The 18,617-nt window shown below is 41.7% G+C and overlaps 1 protein-coding gene across 3 annotated transcripts in view; it reads left to right on the top strand.

The window, feature by feature from the left end:
* Window positions 1–18,617, top strand: part of znf536 (zinc finger protein 536) — a 252,049-nt gene that overhangs the window by 178,376 nt on the left and 55,056 nt on the right. For all 3 annotated transcript variants that reach the window (XM_077564276.1, XM_077564277.1, XM_077564278.1), the window contains one exon: window positions 16,252–16,422. In XM_077564276.1, coding sequence (XP_077420402.1) covers window positions 16,252–16,422 — 171 coding nt within the window. The remainder of the gene's footprint in view (window positions 1–16,251; window positions 16,423–18,617) is intronic.

Raw genomic sequence — 18,617 nt, 5'->3', positions numbered from 1 at the left:
CTGGGAAAATGGCCGCTGTCCTTTGTTGCGTTAAGACAATGACGGCACACAAACGCATTGTAGCAAACGAGCGTCATTGATGATTGTTGATTGTCTTTGGTAAAACTCATCATTATAAAACATATTCATTATTGGACACTAAATTTTCTTCAACGTTAGCTTCGTTCCATCGCTACCTTGTTGGCTAAGTTGACATTGACACAGATTGCCACAAATGTGCATGTAGACTTGAACTTGTCTTTGATGTGTACACAAATTCGCATTAGCTTGATAGATTTCTGTTAGTCAAACCTACGAAAGGTTTTTGGGAGATGCTGAAATTGTCTTTGATGTTTCCAAAAATCGTGCGCAATTTTTCGTTAAAGTTCGTCCAAAAAAACAAAATCTAGCTTCCTCCAAGACTAAATCGCATTTGATATTTTGTGTATTAGGTTCCTTGACAACTCTTAAATTGTCGTTGATGTTTGCACAAAGACGTGTTTTGTTAGCTTCCCTACATTTTTGGATGTACGATAGGTTCAATGAAACACTGAAAATCATCTTTGATATTTCCAAAAATTTTGTATGGTTGAATTGTGAAAAGACTCAGAATGATCTTTCATATTTTCAACATTTTTTTTGATGGCTTTGTTGAAAAAACATTTAAAATTGTCTTGATTTTCAAGTGAGTCGTTTGATGCTTGAGTGTGTGTTGGCTTTTGGATTCTTGACTTTTTTGTTTTACTGGAGCGAGGAAGAAACTGACACATTTAGTTGAAGACCTTGCCTTGGCGGAGGTTTCAATGACTTTGCCCACCGTCCTCCTACTGCGCTCAAACACGCACGCGCAAAACAACACATCTCGCGCTTTTCATGTGCAAGCGTGGCTCTAATTCTTGTTGTCTTGTCAACACACACACACACACATGAGTTGTCCATTTTGTGTGTGTGTGTGTGTGTGTTTGTGTGTGTGTGTCTATCTGCTGTATAAATCTTTTGATTTCATTTTCCGAGACATTGGACAAGTTCATAGAAGAGGAGAAGCGACGCGTCCTTGCTCCTTGGATTTACTGCCTGGCCATACTACACACACACACACACACACACACACACACACACACACGCACGGCCACATGCGCGCACACACACACGGGGGCATGGACACATGAGCCTCCCGCGTCGGCATGTGGCCATGTTGAAAGTGCACGTGACGTCGTGATCGATCCCCTGATCGTTAGCGCGCGTTGATAACGAGCGAGGCTTAATTGTGTCATGCGGCGTGTGTACGGGTTGTGTAGCGTTGTGTAGCGTTGTGTAGCGTAGCCGGCTGTGCGGCGGCGCTGCTGGCTGATTGGCCCATTGTGCGTGCTGTTGATTTAACATAGAGCTGCCGTGAATAGAAAATCAATGCGTTCTCATGGAGCACTTGTGATGATGTCATTCGGAATTAGACAACAACCAAGTGCATTGTGTGTCATACGTGATACATTCAAACAATGTAACCTTTATTTGTGTCTATGTAGACGATATGTGTATGAATGTACTGTCCTCTTTCCGTTTGTTTTGCTTCTTTCCTTTTACTTGAATTCCTTTATATTTTCCTTCCTGTTCCTTTTCATCCCTCTCCTTTATTTTCATTTTTTTTCTCCTTATCACTTCACTTCAAATCCCATTCTTGGTGTTTCCTTTGCTTGGTGGCAGTTAACTCGTCACAAGCAACATTTTGTGCAGATACCGAAGGCATGATGCAGCTTTTGACCTGAAGAGGTCGCTTAAAGCAATGGGAGTTATTAAAAAGAGATCAACAAGGGCCATGTTGCAAAAATATCTTTTTGCCAGTGTTTTAAACAGGTTTGTGAAGAATGATGAAACTTAGCTATTTTCTAATGCTAATTGCTGCAAAACAGAAACAGAGACAAAAATATACTTTTTTTTCCTGGTGAAAGAAGAGACTCTAATCTTTCTTTTGGTAGGTTCCATGTTTTTAGAGCAAAAGAACACAATAATCTGTGGATCTTCAGTCAAAATCCAGTAAAACAGCTGGGAGTGAAGGGGGTTGCTTCAGTGAAAATGGCTTGGAGTGAATGAGTTCAAACAAAAATGTAGTATTTGTTAGCTTAATGCTAACACAATGGTAAAACCTATAGACGGGCTAACAACTAGCATACGGCCTGTGGTTTCACACCATTATGGACAACTCTCCAGCACGAAACACGTCACTTCTGTCAGATTTAAGAAATTAAGATATATTATTACTTATTTATTCAAATGATTGAATAATTAGTATCCCGGAATCCATTTGCTTGCTTGTTGAAGAAGTTCATTTGTATGTTTGCATTACACAATCGTGGAACAAATGAAACTCGTATTTCGTCTTCCCCTTTCTCCCGTTTCCCATTTTCTTGCCTTTTCCACTCTGTCGTCCTTTTCCACTTGCAATCGCGTTGACTTCCTGTTCCTTTCCTTCCTTTTCCTTGCCTGCTTCCTCGCATGCACATCCCGTCATATTACAGCCAAAGGGAGACAGGAGACACCTAGTCATCCTTCACTAATGGTAACCACACAACTTGCTGCCAACACAGACTGAGAGGGCGGTGTGATGAATGCACACACACACACACACACTGAATAAAGTGTGTGTGTAGACAAACACATTAGCAATTGATCTTGCCTTGACGTCCTCAAAGAGACACACTTCTGTCCCCATCTGCCTGCATACGCATGCATGCAGTGGTGGACACACGCACGCACGCACACACACACACACACACACGCGCGCGCACTCTCAAGCATCATCCACAGCCTCTCCACAGGGCCGCACATCATCCTGCTCCAGTGATAAAGTTAGCGAGACGTCAGGTTGGAGTGTGCGCGCGTGCACGCGTGTGTGTGTTCTTTGAAGCCTGAAAGAGTGTCTGCGAAGGCTTGGGGGGGGGGAACAAAGGTGGGTCGGTGCCAGGGAGAAACTTATGGCAGCGCTCCTCTTCTCCCTCTCCATCGCCGGTCCAGGCAAGCGGGCGGGAGAGCCACCTTCTGTTGGGGAGGGGGGTGCGTCGTGGTGCGAGGGGGGGATGGATATGCATCCAATGGAAGGGAAGAGGAGATGATGATGATGAGGAGGATTTAGAATATTTGGTGGCCTTTGCAAAAAAAAAAAAATCATGAGATTTTGCTTTATTTTAGTTAAATTTGCTGCATTTTTTAATGCATGAATTTCTTTTAATTAGCAAATTACAAATTTTATTATATAATATTGCCGTTTTGTGTGCCGTTATACTGATAAACACTGTATAGTAATATTCAATGTTTTATGTAATTCATATGTTATGTTACTATTTTTTAATTACTACTTTGAATCCTTTTTATATTTAACAATATTTATTATTTAATTATAATTCATTTGAATGAAATGTAATTCATTAGTATTATCTTTAAGGACAAGCAGATAAGCGTTAGATGATGGATGGATGGAGAATTATCATTAGTTACTATTTGAAAATATCGTTAAATATATATTACACTGTTAATGTCATTTTTAATGTATTTAGCTGTTGTAATTTCATTCATGTGAGATATATTGGTAATTATATAATATATAATGTACTCCACAATTTCTGTTTCGTAATAATTTATATATATTTTTTGTGTTATTGATTTACTATTTGAAAAATAAATACATGCAATACTTTCTAGTATGTGAATGAACTTGTCATAAAATGACAAAACCTCCAATTTGTGCCTCTCACGTCCCATTTTCTTGCCATGCAAGTGTAAAAATAAGTGAACCTGCACCTCCATTTAAAAGACTTCCGAGAACACAAGTGTGTCTTTCATCAGCTTGTTTTTTTTTCCCCCCCGACAAAAAAAAGTCTCTAAATGTGCTTTTGTGCTCCCATTCTTCTTGTTGTGCTGTTGCGGCTGTGGCTAATAAATATAAATGTTTGTGATTAGCATCTCGGCGGCACAGGTGCGCGTTTGTCGTTGGGCGAAGGCTCCTTCATTAATTTCCCGCCTTGGAAAAAGTGCCGGCATGCCACGCAGGCCAGAGTGTCCAAGTTGCTGACAAATGAACGTGCAGATTGTTAATGTACTCGCGGGCACCACCGAGGTGGAAAAACACAGTAGAAAAAAAATCAAGTAAAAGTGTTAGGATTTATGGTCATGAAGTGGCCCTTAAGAGCTCTTTTTTGTTTGTGGTGTTGAAGCAAAATTTGCTCAACTGATGCATTAAGCTGCAGTAAAATGATTAATTTTGTCTGTCTACTTGTTTTTAATCATAGATTGGAGTCTAAGTCACGGTGAAATGAATTATGAACAGTTCCAAATTGGTGTTAGCACAACATCTTCAGGCTTCTGTTTGAAAGCAAAAAAGAAAATGTCAGGAAAAGCCTACTAGAACAGCTGAACTTTATTTACATTTAGTGCTAATCAGCCACATACCCGCAAGGGGGTGTGCACACTTATGCAACCACATTATGCCAGTCGTTTATTTTTACCTTCCCTCTTGAAAGTCTTAAAAACAAAATCCAATTGTGTTAAACGGTTGTAGGTCGCATTAAAGGTGGAACAAGTAAACCTGACATTTGAACAGGGGTGTGTAGACTTTTCATATCACCCGTATGTAAGAAGGAGTAGCTCCACTTTGGAAGTGGCTATTTGCTGCAATGTGGCGATATCATTATATGCATTTAAAATGTGGCGTTTATGTCAAGGCAGCGCTGGTGGCGTTTGCGTTTTTGTAGATTGCGAGCATGCGGCAGGCGACGGCGGGAAGAGCAAACAAAGGCAAAATAAATCAAATGTGCCTCAAAATGGGTCGTTTTTCACGAGCTGCAAAAATGTTTTATTAAGGGAAGAGGAGGAGGGGGGGGGGGCAGCTAGGGGGGGGGGGGGGGCGAACACCTGCCTTAAAATGTCGTCTCAACATCTCCCGAATGCCATTTTGCTTAATTGACTTGGAAATGGCCCAAATGTATTGCTGAGTGCGGTCTAATTAATATTAATAATAAATGCCATTATTAACATCAAAGAACATCTGGTGCCCCTGTTTACCGCCGCGCCAGCGTTCTGTTTTCATCTCGCGCAAAACAACACCGCGCCTTTATTTCCATTTATTTGCTCACTTTTTTTTTTTTTTTTGTTGTTTTGTTGAAAGCGCGTCTTGGCTGTCTTCCTGCGGCTCGCCGGGGTCAAACAGGAAGTGGTGGCGGCGGCGAATGGGCGTCGCCGTGTGAAATTTGGAAGCCCTGCATCCCAAACCCCCCCCCCCCCCCCCGCTTCACTCCTTCCTTTCTTCTTGTCTGCCTTGGAGTTGTTGTGATACCTTTGAGACTTGTCACATCCCCCGCCAGACCCCCTGCGGCGGCAAAATATAGATTTAAAAACAACAAAAATTACAAGCATCTGCAGCTTGACACCGACTTCTTCTGGAACTTTTGACATTAATCGACATCGTCACTGCGGCGATCATTTATTAACGACGCTCGAGAATTTGCCTCCAATGCATAAGGGGACATTATGTCCTAGATAAACACATTCAACAACATGCTTATACCATTTTATAGATATCATTCCACATTTTAATATATCTGACGAATTTGAGGCTAAAATAAAAGCATAATTTCATCTGCACTGCATCGTGTATTCTAGAGCGTATCATATTTAAACGCACTTTAGGATGTGCTCATAATAACATTAAACATAGAAAACAGCCTTCTAAAAATATTGAATGAATCTAATCTGAAATCAAATCTGGAACAAATATCAAATACGTGCTCAATTGTGGAATATTGACATGCATAATGGAGCATTATGTCCTAGTTCAACACATTCTACAACATCCTCAGACAAGTTATATGAATAAATGTTTATGGGTCATTTGCATGCAATTTGATCAATAATGTTTGTGTTTTTGGGGGGGGGGGGAACTTGAAAAAGTACTTAGGTGATTATTTTAGGAGCGCTCAGCACAGAGATCTTGCAATGGGGAGTCACAGACTCATTTTGCTGGTCTCGATGTCAATTCACGCGCTCCAAACGGCGCAGAACTGTCAATATGGCAGAAACATTTTTTGTCGTTCAAATGTAATCGCAAATATGTTCAAAGGTATTTGCAAGTATTTGATGAACTGATGAATGTGACATTTTTTTCCAGTATCAGTCCGATAGTTGTCGTGCATCTTTAAGGGATCAGCCCCCACTTTTTCCCCCGCCAACTTTGGACACCCACGCTCTACGTGGAGCAGTGATTCTCAACCGGTGACCCAAAAGTGGGTCGTAGACTCATTATGGGTCGGTCATGGACAGTAAATAAATACAGCCGTTGTTGGTTCACGACAGTCACGTTGATGCCTGTTTTTCATTTGATTGTTTTATATTTGTGGTTTTTCATACAAAATGCCACATTTACTGCAATGATGACATTAGTACTGCATTCATGGAGATTTGTGATATGAGGTTTGAATATCTGCTGCAGTGGAACTGTGTCGTGAAACCGAGTATTTGCATATAATTGAGGGTCAACTCAAAATTCATTGGGAAATGTATTTATTATATTTTTTATTTTTTAGAAACCCAAAACATTCTTCTAAAAATGCTGATAAACATATAATATAGTTTTTCTACGACAAATGGGAGGAACATGGCCTCTGCTGCCACCTGCTGGACGTTTTTTGTAATAACCGCCATTGCTTTAAACCACCTCGTCATATCAAAAGCTGTATTCTTTATGCTCTTGCATAAAAATAAAACAAAAAAAATCACACACGTGTCTAAACGTTTTTGGAAGGGAAGGACAAAGTATTAAAAAAAACGTATTTACACGTTTTTGGGTTTGAATGAGTGAAGTGAGTGAAGCATAATTTCCCGCAGCACACATTTGGAGTTCTCATGGCACACTGGTTGGGAATCACTGCTCTAAAAGGCACTTTAAACATTTAGGCATAGTGTAGTTATGTTAAAAAAAATTGTTTACATATAGGTTGTTTTGGAAAAACACATTTTCTTTATTTCTCCCATTAAGTTCTATAAAAGACTTTACAAAAAATAGCTAAATGTGAGTCCCACAATGACAACAGTTGAGGACCACTGCTGCAGAACGTATCAAGAACTTGGCCAAATTGCAGAATTTCTGATTTCAAAATGCATTCTTGAACTCATCTGTGATGTTTTGGTCGTACTGTCAAGTCCATGCGGGAAAAGTCGCAAAGGTGTGCTGCCGTGTGGTAGACTTCCTTGTCAGGTAGTAAACGTGCAAATAATGCGGCGGCGTTTAATGATAATTGTTGTTTGCTTAATAAATTCTGTGCGCGCAGATCGGCGGGAATGCCGGCGTCAGCAGTGTAACTAAACCTCAAATTGATTAACTCACACCGACCGCACGCACACAAAGATGGCAACGCTCCAAATCAAAAGAAGCGTGCGTTTGTGTGTGTGTGTGTGTGCGTGTGTGTGTGTGTGTGTGTGTGTGTGTGTGTGCGTGCGTGCGTGCGTGCGCGCGTGTGTGTGCGCGCTCGTGCGTGAGGCCGGATGGTGTTGTGTTGCTCCGGCGTAAGGAAATCAAGTCCCGGCGGGCACATTTTTAAAAGCCTAATGCCTTTCAAATGATGTCATCACATTTTAGCCCCCCCCCCCCCCCCTCCTAATTTCAGCCCCCTCCGATGTTTCCCACACCATCCGCCCTCCCCCTCCAATTTTGGGGCCGGTCACGTGACGCATTACAATAATGGACCAGCGAGGAGCACACAAACATTTGAGTCGTCTTTTTTTTTTTTAACCACACTTTGATTTCCTGAAAGTGATTTGGCGGCCATCAAAGGTTTGGGGCGGGAGAGAGGAAGGGGCGCCGTTACGGGACAATCGTTTGTGTCGTTTGATGCACGAATGTTGTCACTGACGTTTCTCGACTTGATCCACGACTGACGTCTGATCAGGAGCCGAAAAAAGGACCTGTCACATCAAATGCTTCATTAGTGACGACAAATCAAACGCTTAAAAAACACAAAGAATCGATGTTGTAGTAAATGTGACACTTTTTTTTTGGTGTATGTATCACTCAACTCAACTTTATTTATACAGTATAACGCTTTCACAACAGCTGCAGCTGTAACAAAGTGCTTTACAGAAGTTACCATATTGTCATATAACACCGTCTGACGAAAGTCAACTAGCTTAATGCTAACACACGATGCAAAATGCCATTGGCAAGCTAACGAAACTAGCATCCAAGGCACGCTTTTATAACGTTTTAAAGGGAATTCAACCCAAGAATATTCTTGACAATAAAATGTTCACTAGTAGCATTCGGATTTATATTGTGTTTGTGGAAAAAGAGTTAAGTAGCAAAATCCACCTGTTTTTTATCCATCTCTGGAGGCGGCCGTAGTGCTTGCTGCTTGCTGTCGACTGAAAATGACATCACAGTTGCTCAGGGCTCAGTTAACAATCAATCACGGATCAGCTTCAGAAAACGGGTGATTCTTGTTATAAAATAAGGGATTGGTAAGCAAAAAATGTTTGCAATCACCCACTGTTTGTAAAAGTGAAGACATTTTTTTATTTTGGTATTTTAGCAAGAAACAAAAAGTCGACGTACTTAATTTACTTTGGCGGGTCACATAAAATGATGTGGCGGGACAAATCTTGCCCTGACGGGCCTGACTTTGGCACTTGTGACAAAGGCATATACTATTTAGTAACTAATATTACTGCAGCTTACTGAGCAGTTGTGATCGTCTTCATCAATATACATACGTAGATTTGCATACATTTTTGAATGCATAAAATCGTTAATTATGTTAATACTGCATGCTTTAATAAAGTAAAGTCTTACCAGAAAAAAATCATAGTTCAATGTGTTCGGAAACACATTTTACAATGTGAAATTTGAATGCATTATCGAACCTATCAATTGAATCATATTTCATGTCATATTTAAAAGAATTGGGAAACAGTTCAAATATTTTCAAATATATTCTAGAACCCGACATTAAAGCACAATCATGTCAGCTATCTTGTCTCCGTTTGACGATGATTACCGTTATAAATGAATGAATTCAAGATGCAGATGCATTCAAAAACATGTTCTAATCTAGAACACGTCAACTAAAGTGTCCTCTTCTAATTAACATTTGCTACTTAAATGCATTTTAACACATCAAACACTCCCCAAAATATCATACTTTCATTGTTTCGTGTGAGATGTAAATCAATGAATTGAAGTTGTCATATTTAATTATCTTCTTCAACATATTTGAACAGATATTGTAGTAAAAAAAAATATATATATACTTCCTAGTCTTATTCGGCACCGTGTCAGAATTATGAAGCATCTTCTTTTTTTTTTTTTTTTGCTGTTGTTGTTGGTGCTGTATTTTTTCTCCTCTCCATTAATGAGAGCTGGGTGTGGTCGCTACACACACACACACACAAACACACACACACAAACACACACACACACACACACACGCACACACTGTCGCAGTGGCAGATCTTTATCAATTTATATATTTGTCAGTCAGTCATGGAGGATGCCCTGGTGTCCCTGTGGTGGCGTGTGGCGGGAAGGCGGGGAGGAGGTGTCTCACGCGCACTAACACACACACACACACACACACACACACACACACACACACACACACACTCAGAGGGGAAGTGTGCGTAGAGTGCAGCCGACAGCCGGCGGAGTGACTGATACTCAGCCTGCCTCCCAGATGGCCCGTTCAACTCTGCTCCAATCTGATCCGGGAGCCTTTGTTCTGGCATGTTCCATTACGCCGCCGTGACACCAGTAAAGGCAGAGGGGAGAGGAGCTGCTCTCAGATCAGATACACTTGAATTAAACATGCCTTTCTCTCCTCCTCGCCTTCTACACACACAGACACACACACGCACACACTCGCAGCTTCGGCGCCATCACAGATGATAAATTCATACGATTTTAACATTGATGGAATAAAAGTGCTTTGACTGTCGCATTTAAAGATCCATTCATGTATTTGGATTATATTTTTGTGCAAGCGTGAGGGTACATGCGTCGGAATTAGGTCTGATTGAAAGAACAGATGTCAGATCAGTTGTCGACACTGCCATCAAATTTGCATGAACGTACATATTTTAAAGCGTCAATATGAAATATGGACTCAAAATAAGTCAATCTTACATTTTGATTCCCCAAGCATGTTATATATATATATATATATATATATATATATATATATATGTATATTGGAGCTCAGCCACGCACCAAAGATCCGCCGAATGCCTGAATCAACTCAGATGGATGACTCAATGTACTTGTGTTGAAAACACTTCATAGTCCAACAAATGAAGCATCCAATTTGATCAAAATGCTAAATGGAGTGCACTTATATTACGCCATATGCACTTATCTCATGTATCAGAGTGTAGCCTACACTGGCGCGTCAAAGCAAGGAACGGTTGCCCTTTTTTAGTTTAAAATAACTTACTTTGACCTCAAGGTCCCATTGTGAATCCATCTACGTTGCTACTAGCATCATCCTAGCTAAGCGCTAAGCTAGTTCATCTCTCAAGGCCGGCGACGAAGATTGTAAATTCCCTTTTGTTTGCTTCTAGCACAGCATTAGCCAAATGTTACTACTTTCCAGTTTCCACTCGTATTAAGCACATACATTGCTTTCACGCATGCGCACTCTCCACGTAGATTTGTCACACATACATCGATTTCAAGGGACAGCCAAACAGTCCTCTCTGACGACAACATGCTAGAACGCATTCTGACTCGAACAGTAAAAGTCTCTAGTGGCGTGTGTTTGTCACTACAGTTATGTAAAAGTGAAATCCAATCCAAGTTTTGATTGCAGTTGAGTAATAGAAATATCCATGGCCGTGAATGAGTTAAATAAAATTATTGGATGTCAGATTTTGATTATTTCTGCTTTACTTTTGTGGTGTTTAGTAGTTAAAGCTTCTTGGCTAATGAGAAAAGTTAGCTTAGCTAAAATAGCATTGAAGTACCCTGACAGGTATTGTTTGCCAACTTTATGAAAAGGTCCATAAGATTTTTTTTTGGGGGGTGTAAACATTAGCAAATGTCAGTTTGACCCCCATCCCAACGTGTCAGCTTGACTGCTATTTGAAATCCATCGTCTAAATCCACGCGTGTAGGATGTTGTGCGTGTTGCTCTTTGGCGTATTTCCGCTCCGCTAATCAGACAGTCAGTCAACATTTTGAACGGCCGTCCAAACACGTCTTATCTGATGAGCGCGCGATTAAAGCGAGGCGCGCCAGACGTCGGTCGACCTTTAACGAGCCGCTCGCTATATAGCGCGCGTTAACGCCTCCGACAGCTCGCCCGCTTTGCATAGACAAGAAAAGGGAAAAAAGCGGGTGGATCGATATCGCCGGAAGACTCCTTGGTCCGGCCGGCCGACTGCATGTGAGCGATGAGGCCGAATATACGAGGTGACCTTCAAAATGTCATAAATGTGTTGTGCAATAAAGTGTCAATATTTGTGGTTATGTGCGGCGCCGTGACTTTTACTGTAATTGGAGCGGCCGCATTAAAAGAGACGGATCAGTCGACTGATTAAAGACACGCACACACGCACGCGCATGTGTCTACCTATAGGCCAACACACACACACACACACACCTGTCCTTGCTTGTGTGAGTGCGTTGGGATTCCCTATTAAATCAGACAGCTTATGGAGAAGTGACTTTTTAATTGCTTTCTATACAAATAGTTGTGAGTCGAGAGTGTGAAATTAAACAATGTCAATATTTTGTATTCTGCCAATTCAGAATTGTGCAAAAATGTGACAATTTACATATGCTGCAGTACTTGTGTTCATTTAAGTAGGACATAAGATGTCCACGTTGAATTGTGACATCACTGTTCTGCTAAATTTGCATAATTTCACCCCCACATTGAGTTTCTCTGACCATGACTTGCTAGCAAGGCAGGATATCGATTAGGGTTCAAATCAGTTTAATTCATTTTTATTTCATTTGGACATTTTTGTATTTTACAGAAATGTGCCAGAAATGTGCAAATGTTCAGTAAACATTTTTGACGTACTCGTAGGCTAAATGCTACAAAATATAGCATATCGTTGCTGCTATGTAAAATACTTATGTCCATTTTTGTCATTTTTTCGATTTTTACGTTTTGGGGATGAAACCTAAAAAATCTAAAAATCTAAAAAATATATATTTAAAAAAAAAAAGGGAAAAAATGCAAATAAGTCTTTTTCACATAGCGACGATATTTTTCCATAATGTAATAAAGTACTCGCCAGTCAAAAATGTTTACTCCATATTAGCACTTCCATTAGTTTAGATTTTTGTTTAACTTTTGTTTGTTTTCACAAGTTTTTAGAACGGATTTGTTTCGTCAATGCAGTGCTTTTTGGGAATATACGCGGCAATATTTCTTTATTAAAAAGACGCAACATTTTTTGGTGTGGGCCGGTGACTGGAGCCGATGAGCGATTTCAATGGGGAACATTGATTTCTTATGTGAGTAAATTGAGTTACGAGCTCGGTCAGGGAACAAATGAAACTCTTCAGTCAAGGTAAACTGTACGTATGTGCTCTGCCCGCACTCGCACTTGAGCATGTGTGTGCGTGTGCCCGCGTATGTGCGCACAGCCTGGCTGGTGGCGTGTTTTGGATTTTTTAATTTGGCCTCCATCTGCGTGGGGCAGGTGCGCGAGTGTCTGCTACAACGGCGAGCGCCGCGTGCCAAAAGAGGATGTGTAGATGTGTAGCGGCGACCGCTGGAAATATGTTTGCGAGGCGGCACGCTCGGGCGACAGTATGGTGCGGAATCTGAGTGTCTTTATTTATTTACTGTCTACAAGCCACATTTTGAATGTATTATTTCGCTTTCACAAATAAGGTTAGACTGACGATCTAGCCATCCATCCATCGGTCCTGTGTCATGTGGTCTTGTCCTGTCCTACTTTGTCTTCTCTTTTCCACTCTTCGTATCCTTGTTCTGTCTTTTAATATCTTGTCTTTTATTGATTTGTCCTGCCGTGTTTGGTACATTCCTGACTTTTCTTGATCCTGTCCTCACCTGTCTTGTCCTGTCCTGTCCTGCCCTGCCCATGTTTGTCCAGGCATTTCTTTTCCTGTTGCCCTGTCCTGTCTGGTCCTGTCTTATCATGTCATTTCTTGTCATTTCTCATTAATTGCCACCAGCTCAGTGGACTAGTGGTAAAATGTCCGCCCTGAGACTGTGAGGTCGTGGGTTCAATCCCCGGCCGGGTTATACCAAAGACAATAAAAATGGGACCCATTTGCCTCCCTGCTTGACACTCAGCATTACGCGTTAGATCACCAAATGATTCCCGAGCACAAGCACCCGCTGCTGCTCACCGCTCCCTCCGTGGATGGGTCAAATGCAGGCAACAAATTTCACCCCACTTCGATGGGTGTGGCAATCAGTGGTACGGTTTCTGTGCGAACGGTAGACGGAGGCGCTGACTGTCTCTCACGCACCAATATTGCAGAATCTTCTGCGTGAGACTTTAAAAGCTTTTTTTTTATTGCTCGACTTTTTCACTGGAGAGTTGAAGGCTAATTATATCCTTTAGCCTCATTTTGAAGAAGCCGGATGCACACTTTTTATTTCTTAAAAGAGAATCCCGTGCTGTTCTTTCCTGCTGCCGCAAATACAGCTGAATTCCTCCACATGTGCTGCTGGTGGCCGCCTTGAAATATTTTTCACTGACTGCTGAATGCTCTCCCGTCTTATTGTGCGTGACCCGCTGACTTGGCTCTTCCCATTTTGGTCGACCTGCAAGCGAGCGACGCGGCACACACACACACACACAAAATCTTCTTATTGTGCGCCGGTAGTGGCAGCCATCGTTTGTCAAATCATCGCAAACGTTTTTATTCATGACAGAATGTCACTGAGTTTAAGTCCACACAAACAACTCGAGATGGGACTTTAATGCCTTCATTTCCATGCGACAATTACAGAAAAAAGTAACCCCAAAAATGTTCATGTAGTGAGTAAATGTATTTATTTTTCTACCTTCTTCTAACTAGTTCTACCGCTCACTTCAGGCGCTTTCTCCCATATTGTGTACCTGTTTACCCGTGATCAGTGAAATTCTATAACATATAAATTGTACTGTACATTTAAAGTAACTGAAATTTTCCATCAACTCAAACTTTATTTAAACTCAAAAGACAATTAAACACTATTTTTTTTCAATCAAATATTTATCCATATATTAACCAAGTCTTTTAGCTTAACGCTAATATGCAATGTGAAATACCATAGATTTGCTCATGGAAATTAGCATCGATGTCAACGTAATTATAAACACACTGAGCAGTAACACACACAAACAGAGCGTAACATTTTTTTCTTCTTCTTCTTCTTCTTCTTCTAAGCAAGCAATTGCTTTTAACACATAGGCGGCCTGGCCAGTGAACCTCAACTATACTTCCCGGACTGCCTTGGGATTGGCTGGCGACCAGTCCAGGGTGCAGAAGTCAAGTCCTCACGCTTGAATTAATCAAGCAGTGCTCAAATTCAAACATTTGAAATTCCACCACATCAATTATTTCATCATCTTAACTGCTGAAATGAAATGCAAAGGTCTGCAACTATTAAATGTTTATGGAAGTCATGTATCGATTGTCTATTGATTACACTATCGATTATTTATACTAAAATTGATTTAGTCCTACTAACAACGCAATAACAGAGATAACACATTTTTCTCCAAATGCGGTTGCCATCCTCACGTTCTACTGTAGTATTTGTGATTTGTGTGTATGTATGTCTTTAAAAGGCAGGGCCTAACCTGGTGAGTGACGTGGGTGTCAGCGAATGAGAGTGTAGAGATGGCTGGCTATTAGGTGGCTAAGTCTCTCGCCAGTCTGCATTGTTCCGTTTTGGCGGTTGTGGACATGATGTCATGGTACGCATTGCAGATGTCTGAAACAAACAAACTTGATTTTATAGACCATTTGTTGAGCTAAATGATGTCTATGTAGAGTGGTGCTTACGACTGGGAATTTTCAAGGCAGATATTTTCTGTTTTAATAATATTAGTCGCGTTATTCAATTAATGGTTGCAGCTCCAGTTGTGTCCGTTATTTGTAGTGGATTAAGTTGCCGTTAATTGTGATCAATTAGTCTCTGCTGTACAAATGACGTTTTCATGTCATGTGACTTGTCGCCAACGCTTTTGATGCTCAACCCGTGCTCGGCATCTCATCCATCAAGCCCATTGTGGGTATTTTTAATTGAGCGACGCGTGTTGTCTGCGCCCCCCTTTTTTTGCTCCGCCAACTGTCAGCACATCAGAGGCGGCCGGCGTAACGCCGCTCGCCCTCACCTCGCATTATGCCGCTGTCAACGCCGTCGTCGTCAGAGGTGATTGCGTTGATAACAGACGTGGCGTCGCACTAAAGCGCCGGCGTCATCGTTTTTTCTCGGCAGTGGGGGGGTGGTGCACGGTCAAAAGCGTTATCACCCCGTCATATCTGTGACAGCGAGCTGTCACAATCAGCTGGCGGCGCAAGGGAGAAAAATCCCGTCGTGCTGACACAGGCGAATCTATTTCTGTTTGTCGCCATTGTTCATTCTTCGCCGCCGCCGCCGTGAACGGGAATAAAAATGGAAGGCGGCGGAAGGAGGAAACTTTCCATCAGCTGTCTTAAAAAGGAGTAGACGTTAAATGAACATTTGTAACATGCTGTATGCATTTGCTGAAATAGCTTAGCACTGTTGTTGCTACGTGCTAATGCTGGGTCATTTACTATTCATTATTCATCATCCTGTGGCAAGTCCGCCATTTTGTTTGCTGCGATTTTTTTTTATAACAACTATTCTGGGGTCTGACTTGTTTGCATTGAATTTCAATTGGGATTCATTTTTATTTTATTGCAAATTATTAATTATGATCTGAATACAGTACATTAGACGTGTTAAGACATCAACGATAGTAAACATGGTATGTTGCAGATCCATTAAATATGACATAAATATGATATTAGATGTACCTAAAGTACATGTAATGCCTTTTTCTTCTGGCTATAAATGATTCATATATATATATATATATATATATATATATATATATATATAAAATGTACTGTGTATGATGTAAATATGTTTGTTATTAGCAGTCTCGCCGTGCCAAGCAAGCTTTTTCTCAAAGTGTCTCCAGATGTGACGATGACGGTTGTGATGATAGCGCGATGATGATGATAATGATTATAGCGTGATGTGTTACCAGCAACACCCTCCATTTTGTCTCCAGATGCCGGGGAGGAGGCGGCTTCGGCAGCGGCGAAGGCGGCCGTCAGTGTTCCGCCGTCGGTGTCGCAGCATCGCGAACGCTCTCTGGGCTCGGCCTCCAAAGACTGCCCCTACTGCGGGAAGACCTTCCGCACCTCGCATCACCTCAAGGTCCACCTGCGCATACACACAGGTCAGTAGAACACCCTTAAATAGGATTCCAAATCAGGAGAAGTTATAAATCTGAGGTCTTCATGTTTCAGGCAATTACCACGTTATTGTGATAAGTCAAGTTGAGTCACTCCATTTTTTGAGTCAAGGGTTTAAGTTAGTTTTAAGTTAGCTAAGCTAGCCACTTTGGGCTCAGTATGTGTACTTTTGTTAGTTAACACATTCACGCTGTATTTTTTTTTTTTTTATGTTCACAAACCGTCTTCTTCGTATTGTCTATTACTTTGTCTTCTCAATGAAATGTGTAACCGAAATTAAACGTAGATCATGTTTGATAACTTTTGGTGAGGCACCTGCATATTCACCTATTCACCATTTTTTTGCTCTTTTATTTTTTTTATTTTGTGAGGGGCCAACCGTCATTTTTCCATGGAAAAGAAAAGAAAGCTTTCTTGTTCTAATGAGAAACGTTCTCATTCGGACGAGAAACTTTCTCGTTCTAACGAGCAACTTTCTCATTCGGAGGAGAAACGTTCTCTACTTAGGATGAGAAAGTTGTCCCGTTGCATGCTGGCACGGGAGACCCCGTAACTACATTTTGGTTTGCATTCCTGAGTGAAACTGACAGTGCACGACCTAGTTTGGTTCTGTTTTCACCTGGGACTTGCTTTTTACTTGCAAATTGTCACCATTTTTTTTTTTGCATCTGAGAGACATTTAAAACGTCTGAAGTCTTGCAGTCTGCTAAGTCAGCTACGGCACGTCAGGTAAAGACTTTTCTCATCCTAATGAGAACGTTTCTCATTCAAACGAGAAAACGTTCTTGTTAAAAGAGAAAGTTTCTTTAATAAGAAGCATATTTCACTTTTTTCTACCCATAACACGGGGGCTCTGTAAGCAGTAGTCGTACAGAATTATTATTGTATTTATTATCATTTTTCATTGTATCATTTTTACCACGTGATTACGCCAACACACATTTCCTTAATAGTAATTCAGTTTGAATTTCGAGGCTGACTTTTTGGCGAGTTCCACTTTGGAGGTTTCCCGCCCCGTTTGATTGACATGGTTCGCAGTTGCCGTCAAGTTCCGAAGGACAGGAAATGCGGTGGGTGACATGTCGAGCGCACAGATGGTCTCGGCTTCCGAGTCGCACGTTCCCCAAACGTGCGAGCGATGCCTCCGCGCACTCTCGTTAGTCCTTGTTAGTCCACCGCGACCTCATTAGCTAGTCCTCGCCTCGCTGTGTATGTGTGTGTAAACGTGTGTGTGTGTGTGGGGGGGGGGGTGAAGTTATCGTTATTCTCGTCTTTCCCTTCCAACAAGGCCTCAGTGTCCCGCCGTGGCATCACCCGCTTACACGCTGGCTCGCTCTCAATAACTTCGGAGGCAAAACAAAGGCGGCCTGTCCGCTGTCTGGGGATTATTCCTCACTCGGTTGCGGGGGTGGGCCGGGTCAGTCGTCACTTGTGCGACGACGGGCCTCGCTGAGTTCACTTTAGCCTTCAGCCGAGCGGGACGACCCTCCTTTAGTCTGGACACGCTCGGCCGCTCCTGGAGGAAGCCCGGAGATGCGTGAGGTTAAATCTCTCCGCGGGCTGACAAACGCGCCAGTGACGATCCAGGTTAGAGTCGCAAGTAGATCACGCAAGGACGCTTGCTAGGGCAGTTGTCTCCAAACTGGGACGGTGGTACACTTTTGCGGACGGCTAAAAGTCCGACATGGTGGCATTTTGAACCAGTTGATTTCTAAATCACATTTTAAAGGTCCTGTAAAAGGAATTCAGAGATTTGTTTCAACTGAGAACTATGAAGTACTCAATTGTACTCAATTTCAAATGTTCTACTTTTTTTTAGGGGTGTGGCTAAAATGAAGTCACGTGACACTCTTTTGAATGTGCCGTTAGTGGCCCCTTTCCCGCGATATAACAACTTGAGTGCCTTCATTTGCATCAGCAGTTGTCCGGCACAATCGCGACGTGCAGTTTGTGAGCAATCTGTCACCAACCCAAAACTGGTTCAGCACCTCCAACAAGGTTAAGAACCAATGAAACGATTTAATCAGTGTTGATAGTTGATTTTAACAAGTAGTTGTGAATGCCATGACATTGGCGTGGCATTTATGGGCACATACTGTGCATCGTGCATGTAATTGCCATCATCAGAAGGCAGTTACAAATTCCAGAGTTCCAAATACTCAACGCTCATGCGGTGGAA

Source organism: Vanacampus margaritifer, chromosome 4 (genome assembly GCF_051991255.1).
Source record: "Vanacampus margaritifer isolate UIUO_Vmar chromosome 4, RoL_Vmar_1.0, whole genome shotgun sequence".
In the NCBI taxonomy this organism is placed as follows: Eukaryota; Metazoa; Chordata; class Actinopteri; order Syngnathiformes; family Syngnathidae; genus Vanacampus; species Vanacampus margaritifer.
This window is presented reverse-complemented; position numbering and strand designations above follow the sequence as displayed.